Source organism: Notothenia rossii, assembly GCF_949606895.1.
Source record: "Notothenia rossii genome assembly, chromosome: 9".
NCBI classification, from domain to species: Eukaryota; Metazoa; Chordata; class Actinopteri; order Perciformes; family Nototheniidae; genus Notothenia; species Notothenia rossii.
This window is the reverse complement of record NC_136907.1, coordinates 8687724-8704616: the sequence shown is the minus strand read 5'-3', so window position 1 is coordinate 8704616 and position 16893 is coordinate 8687724. Positions and strand designations below refer to the sequence as shown.

Here is a 16893-nt window from a genome sequence, read left to right as displayed (position 1 = left end):
CTCTTCCAATACCACCAAGGTTGGGGGCCCTGCGTTTCACGATCATTAAGACAAACACACGTTTCTGTGGGAGGAACTAACAGAGACAAAAAGACAGGTGAAGACAGAAATATTGTTTAACTGCACAACATTGTTCAGGTGAGGTCATCTGATGTTAGTAAAAAAGAGGAGCGTCCTGCTCAGCAGTGCAGATTGCAAAACCAGAGAAGTAATCCACGGCTTCCACGGATTAGATAATGATAAAAAAAAATACTGCCTTTGGTTTTGATTAAGAATTATGGGGTTAGGAGATTAGAGACAAACACACACTATAACATTGGACTGAGGGAGCCCAATCCCAGAATTAATCTGAATACCAAAAAGGAGAAAACTCATTACATGGAGAGATTAAGAAAACTCGGTTAAATTCTCTCAGGACGCATGTAAACCAGCGCACACCATTTACCTAGAGCAGTGCTTCTCAAAGTGTGGTCCGCGGACTACTGGTGGTCCCTGAGCGCCCCCTAGTGGTCCGTGAGTATATTGGTAAAATGTCACATTTGAAATAAATAAATAAATGTAAATTCCAAACTCTCGCGGGAATATCTCCACAATGGAGTGAGCTTAAGTTTCACTTTCAATTGCATAACATAGCCCAGCGCAACACCTTTGTCACACATGTTGCCACTTGTTTGTACCATTTTCAGGCGATTTGTAATCTGTTCTAGAAAAACGATGTGTTTTTGGATATTTGTGGAGTTAAGTGGTCCTTGGTATGAAAAAGTTTGAGAAACACTGACCTAGAGAAATGTCAAAACAAAACCTCTGGCTCAAGTCATTTATAAAGAATGTGGATCCATGTGTTGCTCTTTCTTGTTGGAAATGTCATTGCATTAGCTGGTAAATGCTAGGTCAGTTTTGAGTATCCTGACATTATTGATAATGAATTGTATTAAGCGCGTAGGGTGCTTTAATAACATTTGATCTATTCCACACTATTTGGCAGTATGAGTTTTTTGTATTTCTTTCTTGATGCTGATTGTACTGATGGTAGTGTTTCAAGGAAAAGGCAGGAATACTGAAATGCCGACTTCAATAAGCTTTACCAAAAAAAACACAGTAGTACACTTCAAGTCCACTGACAGAGTACAAGGCAGGTACAAACTCAGACGAGGAAGTAGATGCTGATAGAGAGAAAATATTAAAAGGGGTTTGGCATGATGTGCCAGAGAGAGAACGCTCTCTGACCTTCCTCTTCTTTCACTGATTAAATGATTTTACCCTAAGGTCAGTTTACAGAAGACAGAAACAATCCCGATGATATGGAGGAGATCTTAATGTAGCATTCAGATCAGAACACAATGCAAATGAGGAAGATGTACAGGACTTGTCAAGGAAAATTGATTCCTTTCTGTATTCATGCTGCAGAGAGGTAATTGTGCTCCAGCTGTTGAGAACATATCCATCCTTCATTCTGGTTTGAACTTGTAATAAAAAAAAGAAGCACACTTTGATTTGTGTGTAGCAGATTGGATTTGTGAATCACATCAAACAAATTTAAATTAGGTTTTCATGAAACATATTTTCAGCAGCTATACATTCAACTTTTTAAAAAGTGTTTTAACAGTATGGAACCCACTTGTTCTTCCAAAATAAGGTTATTAATTTATGCCCATGTTTCCTAATCGCATTATAAATTATAATGAGCTTCAAATATTCCAGTAGGTAAACATTTACAGTAAGCATGTGGAGCACTTAGAGAGAAGCTTTTCACTTTATAAATGCACACTTCTACTGAGATTCAATTCTGGGAGACGAAATCTCCCCTAAGGCTTTCAAATGTCTACAACTGCAGACAGAGAAAAATATTGAAAAATAAACTATTACTCCTAGGGGAACCAAAAAAAAATGTCTTTTCCCTTCTAAGAATTTCACACATTGAAAAAGCTGCTTCTCATTCCACCTTTCCTTCTGCCCGTATTACAATCTTTCTCTGATGCAAAGAAGCCAATATTTCATGATCACAAGCATTTGACGGGCTGCGTGTTTGTGCGAGTATGTGTTTGGAATGGGGATTTGCTGTCTGCGATGTCGGTGCTTGAAGGGCATAAAACAGCAGGTGTGTTCCTTACTTTCCTTAGAGGTCCTTATCTTTTTTCACTGGCCAGGGTTAGCTCAGCAATAGGCTCTGAAGATACTCTGCTGCCTGCCAGTAGGCACACAAGAGACACTATCACAAACTGCTGCCAAGCATAAACAACAAGCATCAGTCATTGGTTTAAAAAATTCAAAAATCCTTTTACTCTGAAAGTCACTGAAGTTGTCATACATTTACACAACAGGAGTATCTATAACGTTTGCAGTGAACTACAGCCATTAGGGAACAGAAATGTTTTTTTTTTAAACTATGAGGTCTCGTTGTACTCGCCCAACATTATTAATGTTGATACAAGGCCAAGACTTTGTTAACTAAATCTACAGTAGAATACTTAATGAATTATCCAGACACAGATGTGAAGAGGAAACAACTTTATATCATTCTCTGGCGAACAAATAAAAGAGTGGAGAGCGATCAGTTGTCAGTCTCTGATCCATTTCCATCCGTTAGCTTATCCGAGGCTCACGTGCTGGAGTCCCGCCTCGCTCCTTCTCTCTTGGTGCGTTTGGGTTGACAGAGGACACAAACTGTCCTGGCTCCGCTCTGGGCTCTTGACCTCCTCCGGACGCCCTTGTAACACTGCAGGGAGGTTCCCAACTCCTCCATCAGGGCGCTAAAAGATACGCACTGCCAAAGAGAACAATAGTTAAAGGCCTGGGTTAAAACAACATTAAAGCTGATTTCCATTTAAAGGTCCCCTATCATACTGTTTTTCATCATTTATTATAGGTCTCAGATATATACAAAACATGTCTCTGAAGTGTTTTGCTCGAAATACCAAACAGATCATTGCAGCATTACCCATAATCCCCTCTGTTTCAGCCCTGTTTCCAAAGTGCTGATTCTCTGTCTGTTACTTTAGATGAAAAATAAGGAGCCCCTCCCCACGCCCCTCTGAGAGAGATTTGGTTAAAAAGAACACAATGGTGCTCTAGGAGGAGATTCAGGTGATAAGGTGTGTGTGTGTGTGGGGGGGGGGGGGTTGCCTTGGTTGGTGATTGGCTAATGGTTACACAAGCCAAAACATCATTATGACATCATAAAGTGGCCAAAATCTGATCAGCTCATTTTCAGACAGGTTTTTATATAAATGGATCAGGACAAAAAGGGAGGGGGTATTTTTTCCTGAAACTTTCGGAATCTCTTAACATTGAAGGGATACATATTTATGTATAAAAGACATGAAAAAGTGGATTTTGCACAATAGGTGACCTTTAAAGCTGATTTCCAATAAAGTAAATGTGACCTATGTGAACTTTGGCTGAAACTTTGAAGACTGTGTGATTACATTAAAAAAAAAGCTGCTGCTGCATAACTAAGGGATTGTTAGATACAGCATGCATTGAAAGCTACACTTGTGTAAATGTAAACCAAAGGTAACAATATTTGACTAAGATTTGCAGAAGCTTGTCCACAGCTGAATGTGAGCAGACAGCCAATTACTGCAAATGAAAAGTAAAGTCTGACAAGGCAAACATCAGAAATGACAAAACACACATAAAACATTCTGTCAATCTGTCATAAAGACTTGTAAACTCTGTTGTCTCACCATTAAATCCAATGACACAGAAAGGAGACGAAGGACAGTGTCTGTTGTGCAACAATGCAGGAAGTTGGATTCATAATATGGTAATCATTGGAAATAATCAAAGGCAAGGCCGTCTTATATGAGATGCCTCGGGCTTATTTGATTCTGCAGAATAACACATTGCACTGAACTCATTAATCTTCAATTACGTTTATTTGCCTTTTATTTTGTTCTCCTCCAGAGGCGGTGCTATCTACATTTATTTTGCAAATTATCATTCGCAGCACAAAGTCAATCCCATTTTTATCTGTTGGTCTTTGTTTCCAAGGACCGTAGAAGGACTTCCTCTTTCATCCTCTGGCTTTGCCTAAGGCTTCTCAAACCGATGTGGCTTCCTGCAGGGTTTCCCACGATTTCTCGGAACACTCAGAGGACAAAACCTACCTGGTATTAACCACAGACCTTAAAGACTGCAGAGGAGGGAAAAACGCAGACTAAAATCCATCTATTTTTGAGCTAGGTAGAACCCTGTATGATCATAAACCATAATAACCTAATTTCAACTTAAAGTGGACCTATCATGCTATATTTGAATAATATAGTGTAGGACCACCTATATAAGGCATATTTATACTTTTTATTTTTCAAAATACCAAACAGATCCTGCATTTTAGCCATTCCTCATTTCGCTCAATTTAACACTGTCTTTGCATGGGCTGATTCTGTGAGAACAGCACCATCTACAGGCCTGGCATATGTACTACAGCGTCTCGAACGGCAATGTCCGTGGCTGTCTCCTCCTGATTGGTGGAGTTGGCCCAATAGCCGTAGCGCCACTTCTGTGACGCCATAGAAGTGTTCAAATCTGGATCCGTCTGGATTAGATCCGTTGCAGCCCCTTTTTAAGAGATTTGGGTATGGAGGAAAATAGAGAGGGTTGGGTTTTCTGACACTTGGTGAGTTCCCTGGAACACCGGGGACACATATTCATGTATGAAAGACGTACAAAAGTGCATTTTGCATGATAGGTCACCTTTAAAATAAATGTACCTGCACTATTAATATGTTTGCCACCTGGAAGTACCAAACAGTAACAACTCAATACAAATTAAACTATTGAATGTAAGTACACAAATGTTATACCCTTAAATAAGATAACTTCCTCTTGTATGAGGGGATATATTTTCTACAAGCTACTGAATATTTTCTTGGGGTTTGTGTTACTACTGTATGTTTCGGAGAGACATTAATCTTCCGACTAGATGACGATGTCAGTCCAGGAGAGCAGGGCCGACCTTGAAAGATTAATTTTTAAAATGTCCCGCAGTCAGCAGAAAATATTTAAAATATCAACTGTGCTTTCGGCTTTGGATCGGTGTCTTGGGACATCATAACTTTGTTCCATCAATGTTATCCAAATTCTAACCATTCAAACCAGTCTACCAGTGAACCTAATGATGAGGAAAGTATCCAAATAACTTTTCCTGTCTTTTGATTTCCCACAAGACATTTTGATAGCCCCTTAAGTACAACAATGCCCACTGAGTCTTTGCTGAGTGAAGCAAAATGTGTGGGCAGGCTACTTCATAAGTGCAAACTAGAAAGCAGCAGGGCAGCAGAGCTCCACACTAATTATATGAAACGTCACATTTTTCCAACCATCATGGACAATTAGAAAAAGAAAGAAATGTGTAAGCAGAAGGATCAGGTATGGGAGGTAAAGTGGTAATTGGGATTGGCTGACACAGGCACAGATAAACTGGGGTGTTTTCAGTAGGGGTCAGAGAGAAGGGCGCCTCGTTACAAACCTATGGTCTAGAGTGTCTATGTGTAGTGAATGTGCTGCCATGGCTACTCTGTATCATCCCCCAGTAGCCTGCCGCTCTCCAGATCAGTGGATAAGGAGGTGCCGGAGGAGGAGGTGGAGCCACGGCGCTGGAACTGACGGGACTGCACCCCGTAAAAGAAACAGAAGGCCTGACCCGAGCATGCAAAGAAAGAAAAGGAATGGAAGAAAGAACACAAAAGAGATCAAATGATACATGTTAAAACGAGGACGAGGTGACAAAGAAAATAAAAAAATAAAAATAATAAATACACAAAAGCAAGGCAAAGTAAAATAAAGTTATCATGTGAATATTATTGCTTTCATAACAGTGTGGAAAGTGATAGCATTGTCCACAAAAAAAGATTGAACAATGAACAGATAGAAGATGCAACCCGAAACAGCAATTGAGTTTCAGGCATTAAATGGTACTAATGAGATGAATGATATGTGTTCATATATGTAAGGCATATATAGTATATTGGCACATTCAATTAATGTAGTTGCTTTTAGTTTAAGAGCGCTGTTGGACTGTCAGACACAGATTAGTCATAAATCCATCTTGTCACTTTCCTTTTGTTAACACTAGCAAGTGCAAATTGGATTTTGAGTGAATTAATATTGATGGAGCAAACGCCATCCAACAAGCACTTCCATAATTATAAAAAATATGAGACAAAGACAAACTAAAAAGAACATTTCTTTCTTCAGTCTCTAAACATTTTTGTGCATAAATGTTACTTGTCTGACAATATAAACGGTTTTAAAGTTTCCGCACAGCAGAGTGTTTAAATCCCCCCCCCCCCCCTCACCTCCTCGATGTCTGCGTTCCTGCGAGCCTTGTAGATGAACTCTCCGATAGCCACGAACACAGAGAGCACCAGCCCAGCAGCCAGGACGATGAAGATGCCGCCGATGTTTTCCACGCCGAGAGCACTGGCTTCCTTGTTGTCCTCCTCTGGACATCCATTGCCCCTCCACCACTTCTCCTTCATCATATGCAGCTTCCCTTCCTCCTGCAGCTGGAGGATGGCAATGGTCACTTTATCCCTGTATGGGGACCCTGGAGAAGACACAAAGAGAGAATGAAGTGAAAGAGCATAAACAATGATTTAAAATTGCCCTCGAGCAGCCCGTTGTTTAAATTGTTCAAAAGAAACAAAAAGTATTTTCGACTGCGACCTTTTACTACAAGATCAGAATATACAGTCAGACAGGAAAAATGCATCTTCTTGTATCTTGAGGATACAAAAGTCCAATATGCATTTGTAATGTTTATTGTTATTCAAGAGGCATTTCGAGTAATGTCACAAGCTTCAAGCAGACCAGCGATCAGAAGACTGCAGGAGACATGGATAGAGACATGGAGTTAAGGTATTAAACCACAGTTTATGTACTATGGAAAAACAGCATCACAAACAACTGTAGAAGTGATTTGGTAACAAAAGAAGGAAAATCAAGCCATTTTGGATCCCGTGCGCTTTCCCTACCGGCTAGATTTTGGATTTGTGGTTTAGTTTTAATGCCATATCACCTGCCATGCTCTGGACTTCACCAATGAACGCTTACATGTAGGTAGATGTTTCTCTTAGTCATCCAAGTTGTACGCCCTAATATGTTGCTGGAACATAAAACATGTCTTCCTTCTTCCACCACCATAGAGACACATGATGTGGGCTGGACGACCTGCAGCTGGATGAGCGAGCCAAGTTAGTGTTTTTGGAATAGCATCTGGTATTTTTGCCATCTGCAGTTCTACGCTCACGCTGCATATCCTCTGTGGTGGCCATCATTATATCTAACACAGTGGTGTTCAAGGTGAGAGCAGCAGACAGCCATCCTCTCTACACACACACATCAGGAAGGTTGGCTTGCTGGTGTGGGTGAAACTTGGGTCTCCTGTGGAGGTGAATCAAACTGAATAATTGGCATGCCTCCTTCAAGTCTGCTTGAAGTCTACAGGTAGTGTTGGAGGTTGTTTCTGAGGGCTACAAACTTTATAACCCTTTCCCCTGCTGTTTGGAGGAGAGCCTGCAACCTTTGAACTTTGGCTCTTGCTTATCATAGCATTTCACACGAGTAACATTTCGTAATGATTATACTTACACTGCACCTTGATCGAGTGTATGTTGTAATAGTAATACTGTAAAAGTATCCCTTTATGATTCCATCTCTTATCTAAGAATAGAGCTGAAGAGGCTTTAATTCATAATTTACGGTATATCATTTTCATAGATACTGACAGCCAGCCAACGTCTCATGGTGATGACACAAATGTATTGTAATTTTGTTTTGCCCCTACATATAAATGTATTCCCTGTGCTTGCCAGCTTATGCAGGTGTGGAGAATATTCTTGGCTGACAGGTTGCGCTCAGGAACTACCAAAGTTTAAAAGGAATATTTTAACTAGGGCTCGGTTTTTTAAACATCTCAAGAGGAAAAGAGAAAAACACAAGATGTTAAGCACTGCTAAAGTAAATATCCGAATGCAAACACGGTCCAGAAGGTTGACTTGCTTCCAGTTTAAGTTTTCACGCCAAATACTGGCCTCAAACCTCACATGGGCGTTTGCAGGGATCGGTTGGCAGAGCTTAGGGATGGAAGGACATTTGCATGTGGAAAATACAGCACAGAAAGGTTGCACTTTAAAAATGAAAATGCAAATTGGAGACACACTGAGTAAGAGTTAAAAGCATCAATTTGCAGAGATTCGAGGAAATTATCTTCCATCAACCAAACATTTTAAAAGGCCTTTCATTTTTTTTACATTTTCAGAGTTATGAATGTGATTTATGTACAGTATATACTTTTCCATGGCTTGTTGGAACTATCTAGATTTAAGCAGTCCACTATAAAGAACAAGCAATGAAGGCCAGCGAGTGTTGCTGATTTAAAAATAACCGTAACTCATGTTGGGCTCATATAAATAAATGAGGTTTTCCTTCAAAAACATCCTTTTCCTACATTAAAATATCCCTTCTTCTTTACATGTTCTTACCTATAGGGGTTCCCACTCCGTAGCCCTTGGAGTCGATGAGACCTCCGATCTGTGTGAGGTTGCAGTTTCTCTGGCTGATGTACTCGATGCTGGTGGACTCCATCAACATGGCGTAGTCGGTGGTCAGGACCCGGGTGATGCCTTCTTTGTTGTTCTTAACCAATGCAGTGTTCTTCCTGCTGCTCATAAACGCCCACATCTTCTCATAGGTGGAGATCTTAGATTTCTGCCAAAGGAGCCAAACACCCCAAAGTTGTTAAGAAGTGCAATATTTATTTTTCTTTATGTGTGTTTGTGGCAGCCCAAATACACTATACATATACTAAACTATATATCAAAAACTATTATTAATAATAATACACTTTATTTGTATGGCACCTTTCATGCACAAAGCAGCCCTAACAAAGTGCTTTACAGAGCAAGATAAAACATCCACAGTGATCCTAATACAATTCCCTTGTTTTAAAGCTGACAATAAATTAAAATAGGTTAAAATTTAAAAAAATTTAAAAAAGTAGTATCGTATTTTACAGTAGTATTGTAAAATTACATATAAGTTAGCGGGATGAGCAGCACTCTATCTTTGAGTGTGCTTTTGTGCTTTGTGTGTGTGTGTGTGTGTGTGTGTGTGTGTGTGTGTGTGTGTGTGTGTGTGTGTGTGTGTGTGTGTGTGTGTGTGTGTGTGTGTGTGTGTGTGTGTGTGTGTGTGTGTGTGTGTGTGTGTGTGTGTGTGTTTCTCTCCTTGCTCAGTCAGAGAAAATGGGACAGCTGTGCACTAAATCTCCTCCAGCTGATTCAATTTGTTCGAGCCATCAACACAGCCTGCTTCTTTCTATCCAGGCAGCCGTAATCACTGGCTGCAATCTGGGAGGATAAAGCGCTGCATGGATCACCCCCGCTGAGCCACCAGGAAGCTGGGGCGGGGGGGGGGGGGGGTCGGGGGAGGAAGTGACAGTCCTGCCTGAGGACTCTCGATTGAGTGAAACATTATATAATACAAACTAACAAGTGAACATATGTTAAACTACAACACCCCAAAATGCAGACATAAGTAGTCTTAATATGCATCATTTCCAATTCCCATCAAACATCTCCATGCATCAAACTTGCTTTAATTACACCAAATGCAAATATTTGTTCTCTCTGCCTTTCAGATGTGTTCTTTTCCCTGGGATAATTGGCTGAGATACAGGATGATGTACTGTAGTTGAGAAACTGAGGAAACCCTCACGAGTCTGATTATATGGAAGTGAAGGTACTGTACCGCTGCTTCATAAAGTAGGACAAGGCTAACGGAATATAAACTGTTTTGGGAATTCATCCAACTGCAAAGACATGAGCAAACTTTATTCAGAACATTGTCTCCAGTTGTTGTTATTTGGAACTAACCTGCGCCATTTGCTGATAATTAAAAGTCTCAAAGTAACATTTATTTTTATTTTATTCCTACAGTTGTGTCTAATTTAAAAATGTATTTTTGCAAATCAATAAAGACAGATGATGGACGAACTGTGTTTTGGATGTTTATAGTTCTACGAAAATACTCAAATGTATTGAAGAAGGCAATATTCCAAACACGGATTACATGAATTTAAATCAGGGAGTGTAACACATGAGGGCTTTTTATGACGTCTGCTGAAGTTGTTTCTTTAAAGATTATATTTTTGGCATGTTTACTTTGCGGACAGTTTGAGAGTGAGTAGGTAGACAGAAGGGAGTGTGCCATGCATGCAATACTTCTGCAATGTGTATAATGTAGTGTTAGGGGATATACGGCTTGACATGAACTTTTTTTTTAAAACAGGCTGTGAAAGTTAACGAGCTCATTTTAGAGCCCTTTGCACCTTGAAGAAGGTCATGGTTGATCCGTCTCTCACCGCCCCGTACTCGATCCTGGTCTGCTTCGCCAGGTCGTCTGCCGAGTCGATCGGAGCGTCCATTCGCTCCACCGTCAGGAACGCAGCCAAGTTGGCCGTGTAGGAGGAAATGATGATTAAGGTAAAGAACCACCAGATACCCCCGACTATACGAGTGGACAGAGCCTTGGGCATTAGCTCCGAGCCTGGAAAAGGACAAATTAAAAATAAAAGTACCGGTAGCTTAAATTGGATTTTACAGTATGATACAGTATGTTATGTTCTCACACTGCACTAAAAAAACAAATAGATCACTGTGAACAAACAAACATAATAGAACAAAATGCTCCCTTCACTGGCTTCCAGTAACTGCTAGAATCCACTTCAAGACACTGGTACTTGCGTACCATGCTGTGAATGGATCTGGCCCTTCCTACATCCAGGACATGGTTAAACCATACACCCCAGCACGTGCACTCCGCTCTGCATCAGCCAAACAGCTCGCTGCACCCGCACTGCGAGGGGGACCCAAGTTCCCGTCAGCAAAAACACGTGGGTTTGCTATCCTGGCTCCAAAATGGTGGAATGAGCTCCCCATTGAAATCAGGACAGCAGATAGCTTACACATCTTCCGACGCAAACTGAAAACTCATCTCTTTAGACTCCACTTCGAGCGATAGAATTACTAACAAAGCACTTATATACTAATAAAGGGCTGGCTTTCTAAATGCCAGTTGAGTAGCACTTGAAATGTTTGGCTCTATGAAACCTGATGTACTTATATGATTCTGTTTTCTTAAAGGTTGTATCTTCCTGGTCGAATGCACTTATTGTAAGTCGCTTTGGATAAAAGCGTCAGCTAAATGCAATGTAATGTAATGTAAAAATGGTAAGCTTAGATAAAGTAAATGTCACACAGATACTAAAAATGAGGGAACACAACATGCTCCAAACGTAATGAAACATCAAACTGTAAAAGCAGAATGAGCACTGTTCTTTATCTATTCCTGTCTGTGCAGAGAAAAGAGGAAATGAAAACACATAAATGTGATGGAAGAATACACTCTGGATGTTTTCGTAACAACACTTTTAGAGTCAAATCTTTTCTGGAGGATTGGTTTAAGTGCCATGTATCTAAGGAAGCAGTCACTTTCAGGCACAGCGTCCCACAAACAGCCCAAGGCTTCCATTAACCACCAAGCAGCAAGGTTACACACACATAGGCAACAGAAATAAACCATCACGTAAAAGCATCTCTGCCTTTAATAAAACTTGTTCTTGTTTTTCGCTCCATTTATCACTACCGTTGCATTTCTGAAGCAGAATCACAACGTTTAATCTGCATCCCCGTGTTATTGTGGACCGCTGCTGTGAAGTCAGTTTGCTGGCTGTCCAATCGAGCACGTCGGATTTATCCTGCTCAAATCTCCAGCCTAGAGGGAGGTCAAGTCCCCATGAAGTGCAACATGATTGGTATTACAGGGCATGGTTGCAATTAATGCGGCACTGGATCCGGGCTATGTGGAAAGCGCATTCGCCGCAAAAAGGAGGCAAATATTGATGTTTTGAATTAAACAGCTTAGAGGAGAGTTGAAAGTGTCAGAACAGTAATGGCTGTGCAGGGAGCTCAGACAGATCTACAGTCATTGTTCAGCCTTTGCTATTCACAAAACGTTGTGTTTCTGACAACCTGAAAAATGTAAATCCATATTCAATCTCATTTTAGCCTTAATGTGGTCTCGATAGATCTGTTATTTAGCTGTTATTTTAGCAGCTAAATAAATCAAATCAAACTTTGTGTACTTTTCATGCAAGCGCTTCACAAACCAAACACATAGACAATTTACAGATACATTGTTTATACTGTAGATCTGTTTAAGGAACTGCCTGCAATACTTTACTATGTTCAGCAGCTTGTGACTTATTCTGTCTCTCTGCAGTTTGATATCGGGTTAGCTAGCGCACAGATGCTTTTATCAAAGCTTTTCAGCTAAATACAGCTGCCTGGTGCAACTGTAAAAAAGCTGACGAGAGTTAACCGGAAAAATCTAGACAGGGAAGTTGTCAGCACAAAAAAACAAATTCACTTGAAAAAAATAAGATTATTCCTGACCCATGCTTTAAGTAGGAGCACCCAGGACTGGTATGTAATAAGAAAAAGCAGCACCAGTTGTTTCAGCTGTGTATGAACATTTTCAATTTCATACGACAATCCGAAAGCGTCATTTGAATTTGGAGAATATCTTGTAGCAAGCCCTTTCACACAGAAGTAGCCCTTTGATCCATTCTTTGCATACAAATATTAGTTGTGATTGCTTCAACTGTAAGCTACCTTGCCGCATGAGAGCTCCAACGCCGAACCAGAAACTGTTGAGTAAAGTGAAGTTGTTCTGTATGAGAGTGGAGGACGGGTTGCATGGATGTGGGTTGTACCATTCGTACGGAGTAAACCTGCGAGACAATAACGGAAAAAATCAAAATAAGTCAATTTCAATGTTCATAGCAAGATCCTAAACAGGAACATGCAAAACCCCCTCTACAAATCTCCACACACAAACTTAACTTTAATGCAGGCTTTCAGTGTTTCTCTAGTGCAATGAACACTTTACCCTTGTTGGCATTTGGCATTTATAAAAAGATATATCCATTAAGGGTTTCAAAGAGCAACCTGCTGGAGGTTTGTTTTTTTCACAGAAGCTAAGAGGGAGCTGGAGAGAGAGCTAGCAATGACTCCCTGCTAGCACAATGAAAACCAATGTAACGGTTGACAGCCAAAACTAATTCTGGGTTATTTTAGAATAACTTTAGAATATTGGACATCTTCTGAATTACAGTCATGCCATTATTCCACGATTTGAGATTCTTGCCTTGTGAATAAGAGCTGTGACAAAAAGCAAAGTGCTGACACCATCTCACTGCTTTCTTATCTGTAGCCCTTTCAAAATCGTAACAAAAGAGCTTTTGGAAAAGCTGATCCTGGCTGTGGACCCCCCATTAAGCAGTCACCCTCTATTCATCCTCCAGTATGCCCTCAGCAATCATTATATTCGTCCATCCCACTATACCATTTCAATCAATCTTCTTACCTGGCAATCACAAAAAGCACACAGCTAACTCCTGTGCAGGCTAGCAGCACGTACATCCAGATGTCTGGAGTGAGGGGATTCAGGAAGGAGAACACGCCCGGGTTGGTGCCGTTGGGTTTGCGGTACAAGATGCTGATTCCCAAGGTCATGAAGGGCTTGGAGAAGTCGATGCTTTTCTCTCTAACGTATGTGATGGTCAAGGGCGCCACTGCAAGGTCTGCGATCTAGAGAAGACAGAAGACAAACTAATATACCACAGAGAAAACAGATAGTCCTGGAGGAAGACATATGTAACCTCCAGGAAAATTGTTTTAATCAATTTAACACATTTCTGTGACTTTATATCAAAGCGACACATACAACTTTTAAAACAATTAAATATAAGAATAAAACATAGCGATATAAGGAAGAAAGGAAGAGTAAAGAGGCTGTATACAACCATTAATGTCAGTACAATTATATGTAAGGGTTATGTTATGTCCTAATCTTTGACTATGATCAACCTGTTATTTGTGATGTTCTTTCTCTACAGGCTAAGAAAATGTATTAATACTGATTGTACTCCCTTTGGATAATATCAATACAGCAACATGAAGCTTCCTGTCTAACAGGCTTTGTTTCCATCTGTGAACCTAATTATAGACTAATTGGTTGAATCCATGTTAATGCAGAATTTGTATCCACATCACAACTCTGTAAGGGACTATTTGTTTAAGATTTTGTTCATGAAGACGGGGAGATTTAATCATTTTTGATACACTACCACATTTTTCAACTTGCCTCGAGCAGATTAGTCATGAAGTAAAAGCAACTATGTGCTTTTAGGAAGGTTGAATTATTATGTTTTATACATTATCGGATCACATCCTTTTGATGAAATTGACTTAACTGTTGTTGGGCTGAAATATAGTTGATTTTCCTCCAAAAACATTTGTTTAAATGCTGCCGTTTAACCGTATTACAACCATCATAATGATATATGTTTCTATTTTAAAAACAGATAATGTCCACTTTTGGTTTAATTATTTAATTCCACAACTTGATTCGCTATTGAAAATCTTTAAGTTGTTAATGACATTCAACACATGTTGGACCTAAAACTTTATTAGCAAAGGTAAAAATAGTTAAAAGAGGCATTGCAATACCTCCATTGAAAAAGTAGGTCCCACCGTTGCTTAATTTTTACAAATGTGTCAGTCCACTCTTATAATTTGCTTAACTGCCTTCATACACACACTCAGTCCTTAATTGCAGCAAAGATAGGTCATTTGCTAGAAAAGATAAAAAAATCCATTTAGTTGTGTGTTAACTCACATGGTCGATCAGCTCCCGGACCATCCCGTTCCACTCTCCCTTGTCATTCTGGGCGCCGTATTTCCCATCACCCACCAGTCTGACTTCGTAGGTGAACCCCAGGATGTTGGAGAGCTCTTTCAGAAGGTCCAGACAGTAACCCTCGTAACGGTCATTCCCGATCAGCTCCTTCTCCGACTTTCTCTGCATCACATATGGATTTTCCTGTGCAGCAAAAGAAAACAAGCATTTGACATGTTCATTATTATGATTAAAGGATTATCTGACGGCAGTTGATTGCAGAGCTGTTGACTTTTGGATGATTGGCAAAATGTCTGAAACATTTTGAAATACACATTCAGACTCTCCAGTAACTATTTTCCTCTCCTTAACACCACACCATCCGATGTTCCCCCCCCCCCCTTCCCTCTCAGATTACCCTCTGTTTAACCTTTCATCTCACCAGTATCGTGGTGACAATAAGCGTCCTGTTAGCCAGGGAGTCCGTCACATTGTTATTCTTGTCTCGGCTGGTCTTCTCCGTCAGGTTCATCCCCCTGTACGAGTTCCACACAGCAATCTGGAAAGGCAAACAGGGCTTTAGATAATTGAGCCACATTTTCTGCTTTGCATTAAGAAAAGTTACGGTGTTCAGATGTTTGCTTAAAGATTTGAACTAGGAGAATGTGGATTATTGATTATTACAAAGGAAGGAAGCTGATTAATATCTCTGACATATGCAGTCTCTAAGCCTTGACAGGAAACAAGAAACTGCTTCTATACTCTTCATATTTGATCCTATTTTCTGGTTTGTCTAACAGGATAATGAAAAAGAAGTGTACTGGTTAAAAGACATGACAATCCTGGCTCATGTTCACCCTTCGGCTCCATTCACTATCCTTCGCCATTTCCCTTTGCCCAGCTTTGCTTTGATGATTCTTGGTAAAGTTCTAAAAACTCCATCGAGTGAATCCACAGTGCATACAGTATACAAATGGAGAAGTAGAGGGCTCCAAACTGAGCTGCTGATTGTTTATAGACGCAAACCAATATCACTCCTGTGGTCTGCAGCCATTTTTCAGGTGCTGAACATATCGTGGGGCCTGAACTACAAAGCTGTTTTCCATAACAACAAATCCTTTATGATGAATAATTGCTTTGGATTTGCACAGCATCTGTTAGCATTTATATTTCATTCTGTTTGAACCTGAAAAATATGAATATTTCCCAAATAGAAAACAGGTGTTTCTCACAATAACTTACTTTTGTGTTATACTTTCAAATTCAGTCAATAATATTTGCCAAGTTGATGCGTATGGAATAATAATAATAAGCCACTGACACTGCCCCTCAGCCACATCATAGACTCTATTAATTACATTAATGCACACAATATACACAATATCTGTTTATTTTTATTTTTATTACTGCCGAATATTATTCCGAATTTTATTCTGAATTTTATTCCATATTTTATTCCATTCTATTTCTATGTAAATACTGCTATATTTTTAATTATTTCTAATATTTGTTTATGTTATTTTGTATGTATGCACCATGACATCAAGTCAAATTCCTCGTACGTGTAAACCTACCTGCCAATAAACCTGTTTCTGATTCTGATAACTGAATACATCTAAATGTATTAACATTGATCAGACAATACTTCCAGCTCTAGGACATTGACAAAAAATGATTGATTGATGTTTTGGGATTAGAGCAGCAGGGACAGTGTGAATGATGAAGGGCAGGATCAGAGAGCGTCGGGGGGGGCGGGGGGGGACATGGCGTCTGTCCTCTGTCACAGAAGCTGTGAACGAGAGCGTCCGGTTCATCGGACCAGGCGGTATAATCCCGACAGTTATCAGATTAGGACAGGCGTCTGGCAGTTGGATGCTGACCTTTTTTTAAATCCCCCTCACTGTTAAAGGGCAGAGCAAAGGTCAAGGGGACTCGTGAAATGGATGCAGTACAGTTAAGTGCATTAAATATACCACTCTGAACTAAAGCTTTCTGCCTTTTGCTTTTCAGTCTGTGAAGGAAAAAGTGATGAATTTGAAGCCAGAAACAATGGCTTGTTTCATTCCCTGGAAAAGATGATAATTCACGCATCAGTACCTCCTAATAAAGCAGAAGGTACAGTTTTATTTTTCATAATTTATTTCGCCG

The 16893-nt window shown here is 40.0% G+C and overlaps 1 protein-coding gene across 4 annotated transcripts in view; it reads right to left on the bottom strand.

The window, feature by feature from the left end:
• Positions 1-2256: 2256 nt before the first annotated feature.
• Positions 2257-16893, bottom strand: part of grik1a (glutamate receptor, ionotropic, kainate 1a) — a 32965-nt gene continuing 18328 nt past the window's right edge. For 2 of the 4 annotated variants that reach the window (XM_079651700.1, XM_079651702.1), the window contains 9 exons: positions 15188-15304; positions 14746-14949; positions 13432-13655; positions 12678-12796; positions 10334-10551; positions 8490-8715; positions 6303-6553; positions 5474-5642; positions 2626-2764 (listed from right to left, as the gene is read on the bottom strand). In XM_079651700.1, the coding sequence (XP_079507826.1) occupies positions 5517-5642; positions 6303-6553; positions 8490-8715; positions 10334-10551; positions 12678-12796; positions 13432-13655; positions 14746-14949; positions 15188-15304 (1485 nt within the window). In that variant the 3' untranslated portion in view covers positions 2626-2764; positions 5474-5516. Of the gene's footprint in view, positions 2765-5473; positions 5643-6302; positions 6554-8489; positions 8716-10333; positions 10552-12677; positions 12797-13431; positions 13656-14745; positions 14950-15187; positions 15305-16893 lie in introns of all 4 variants that reach the window. The other 2 variants (XM_079651699.1, XM_079651701.1) reach the window with 1 other exon arrangement.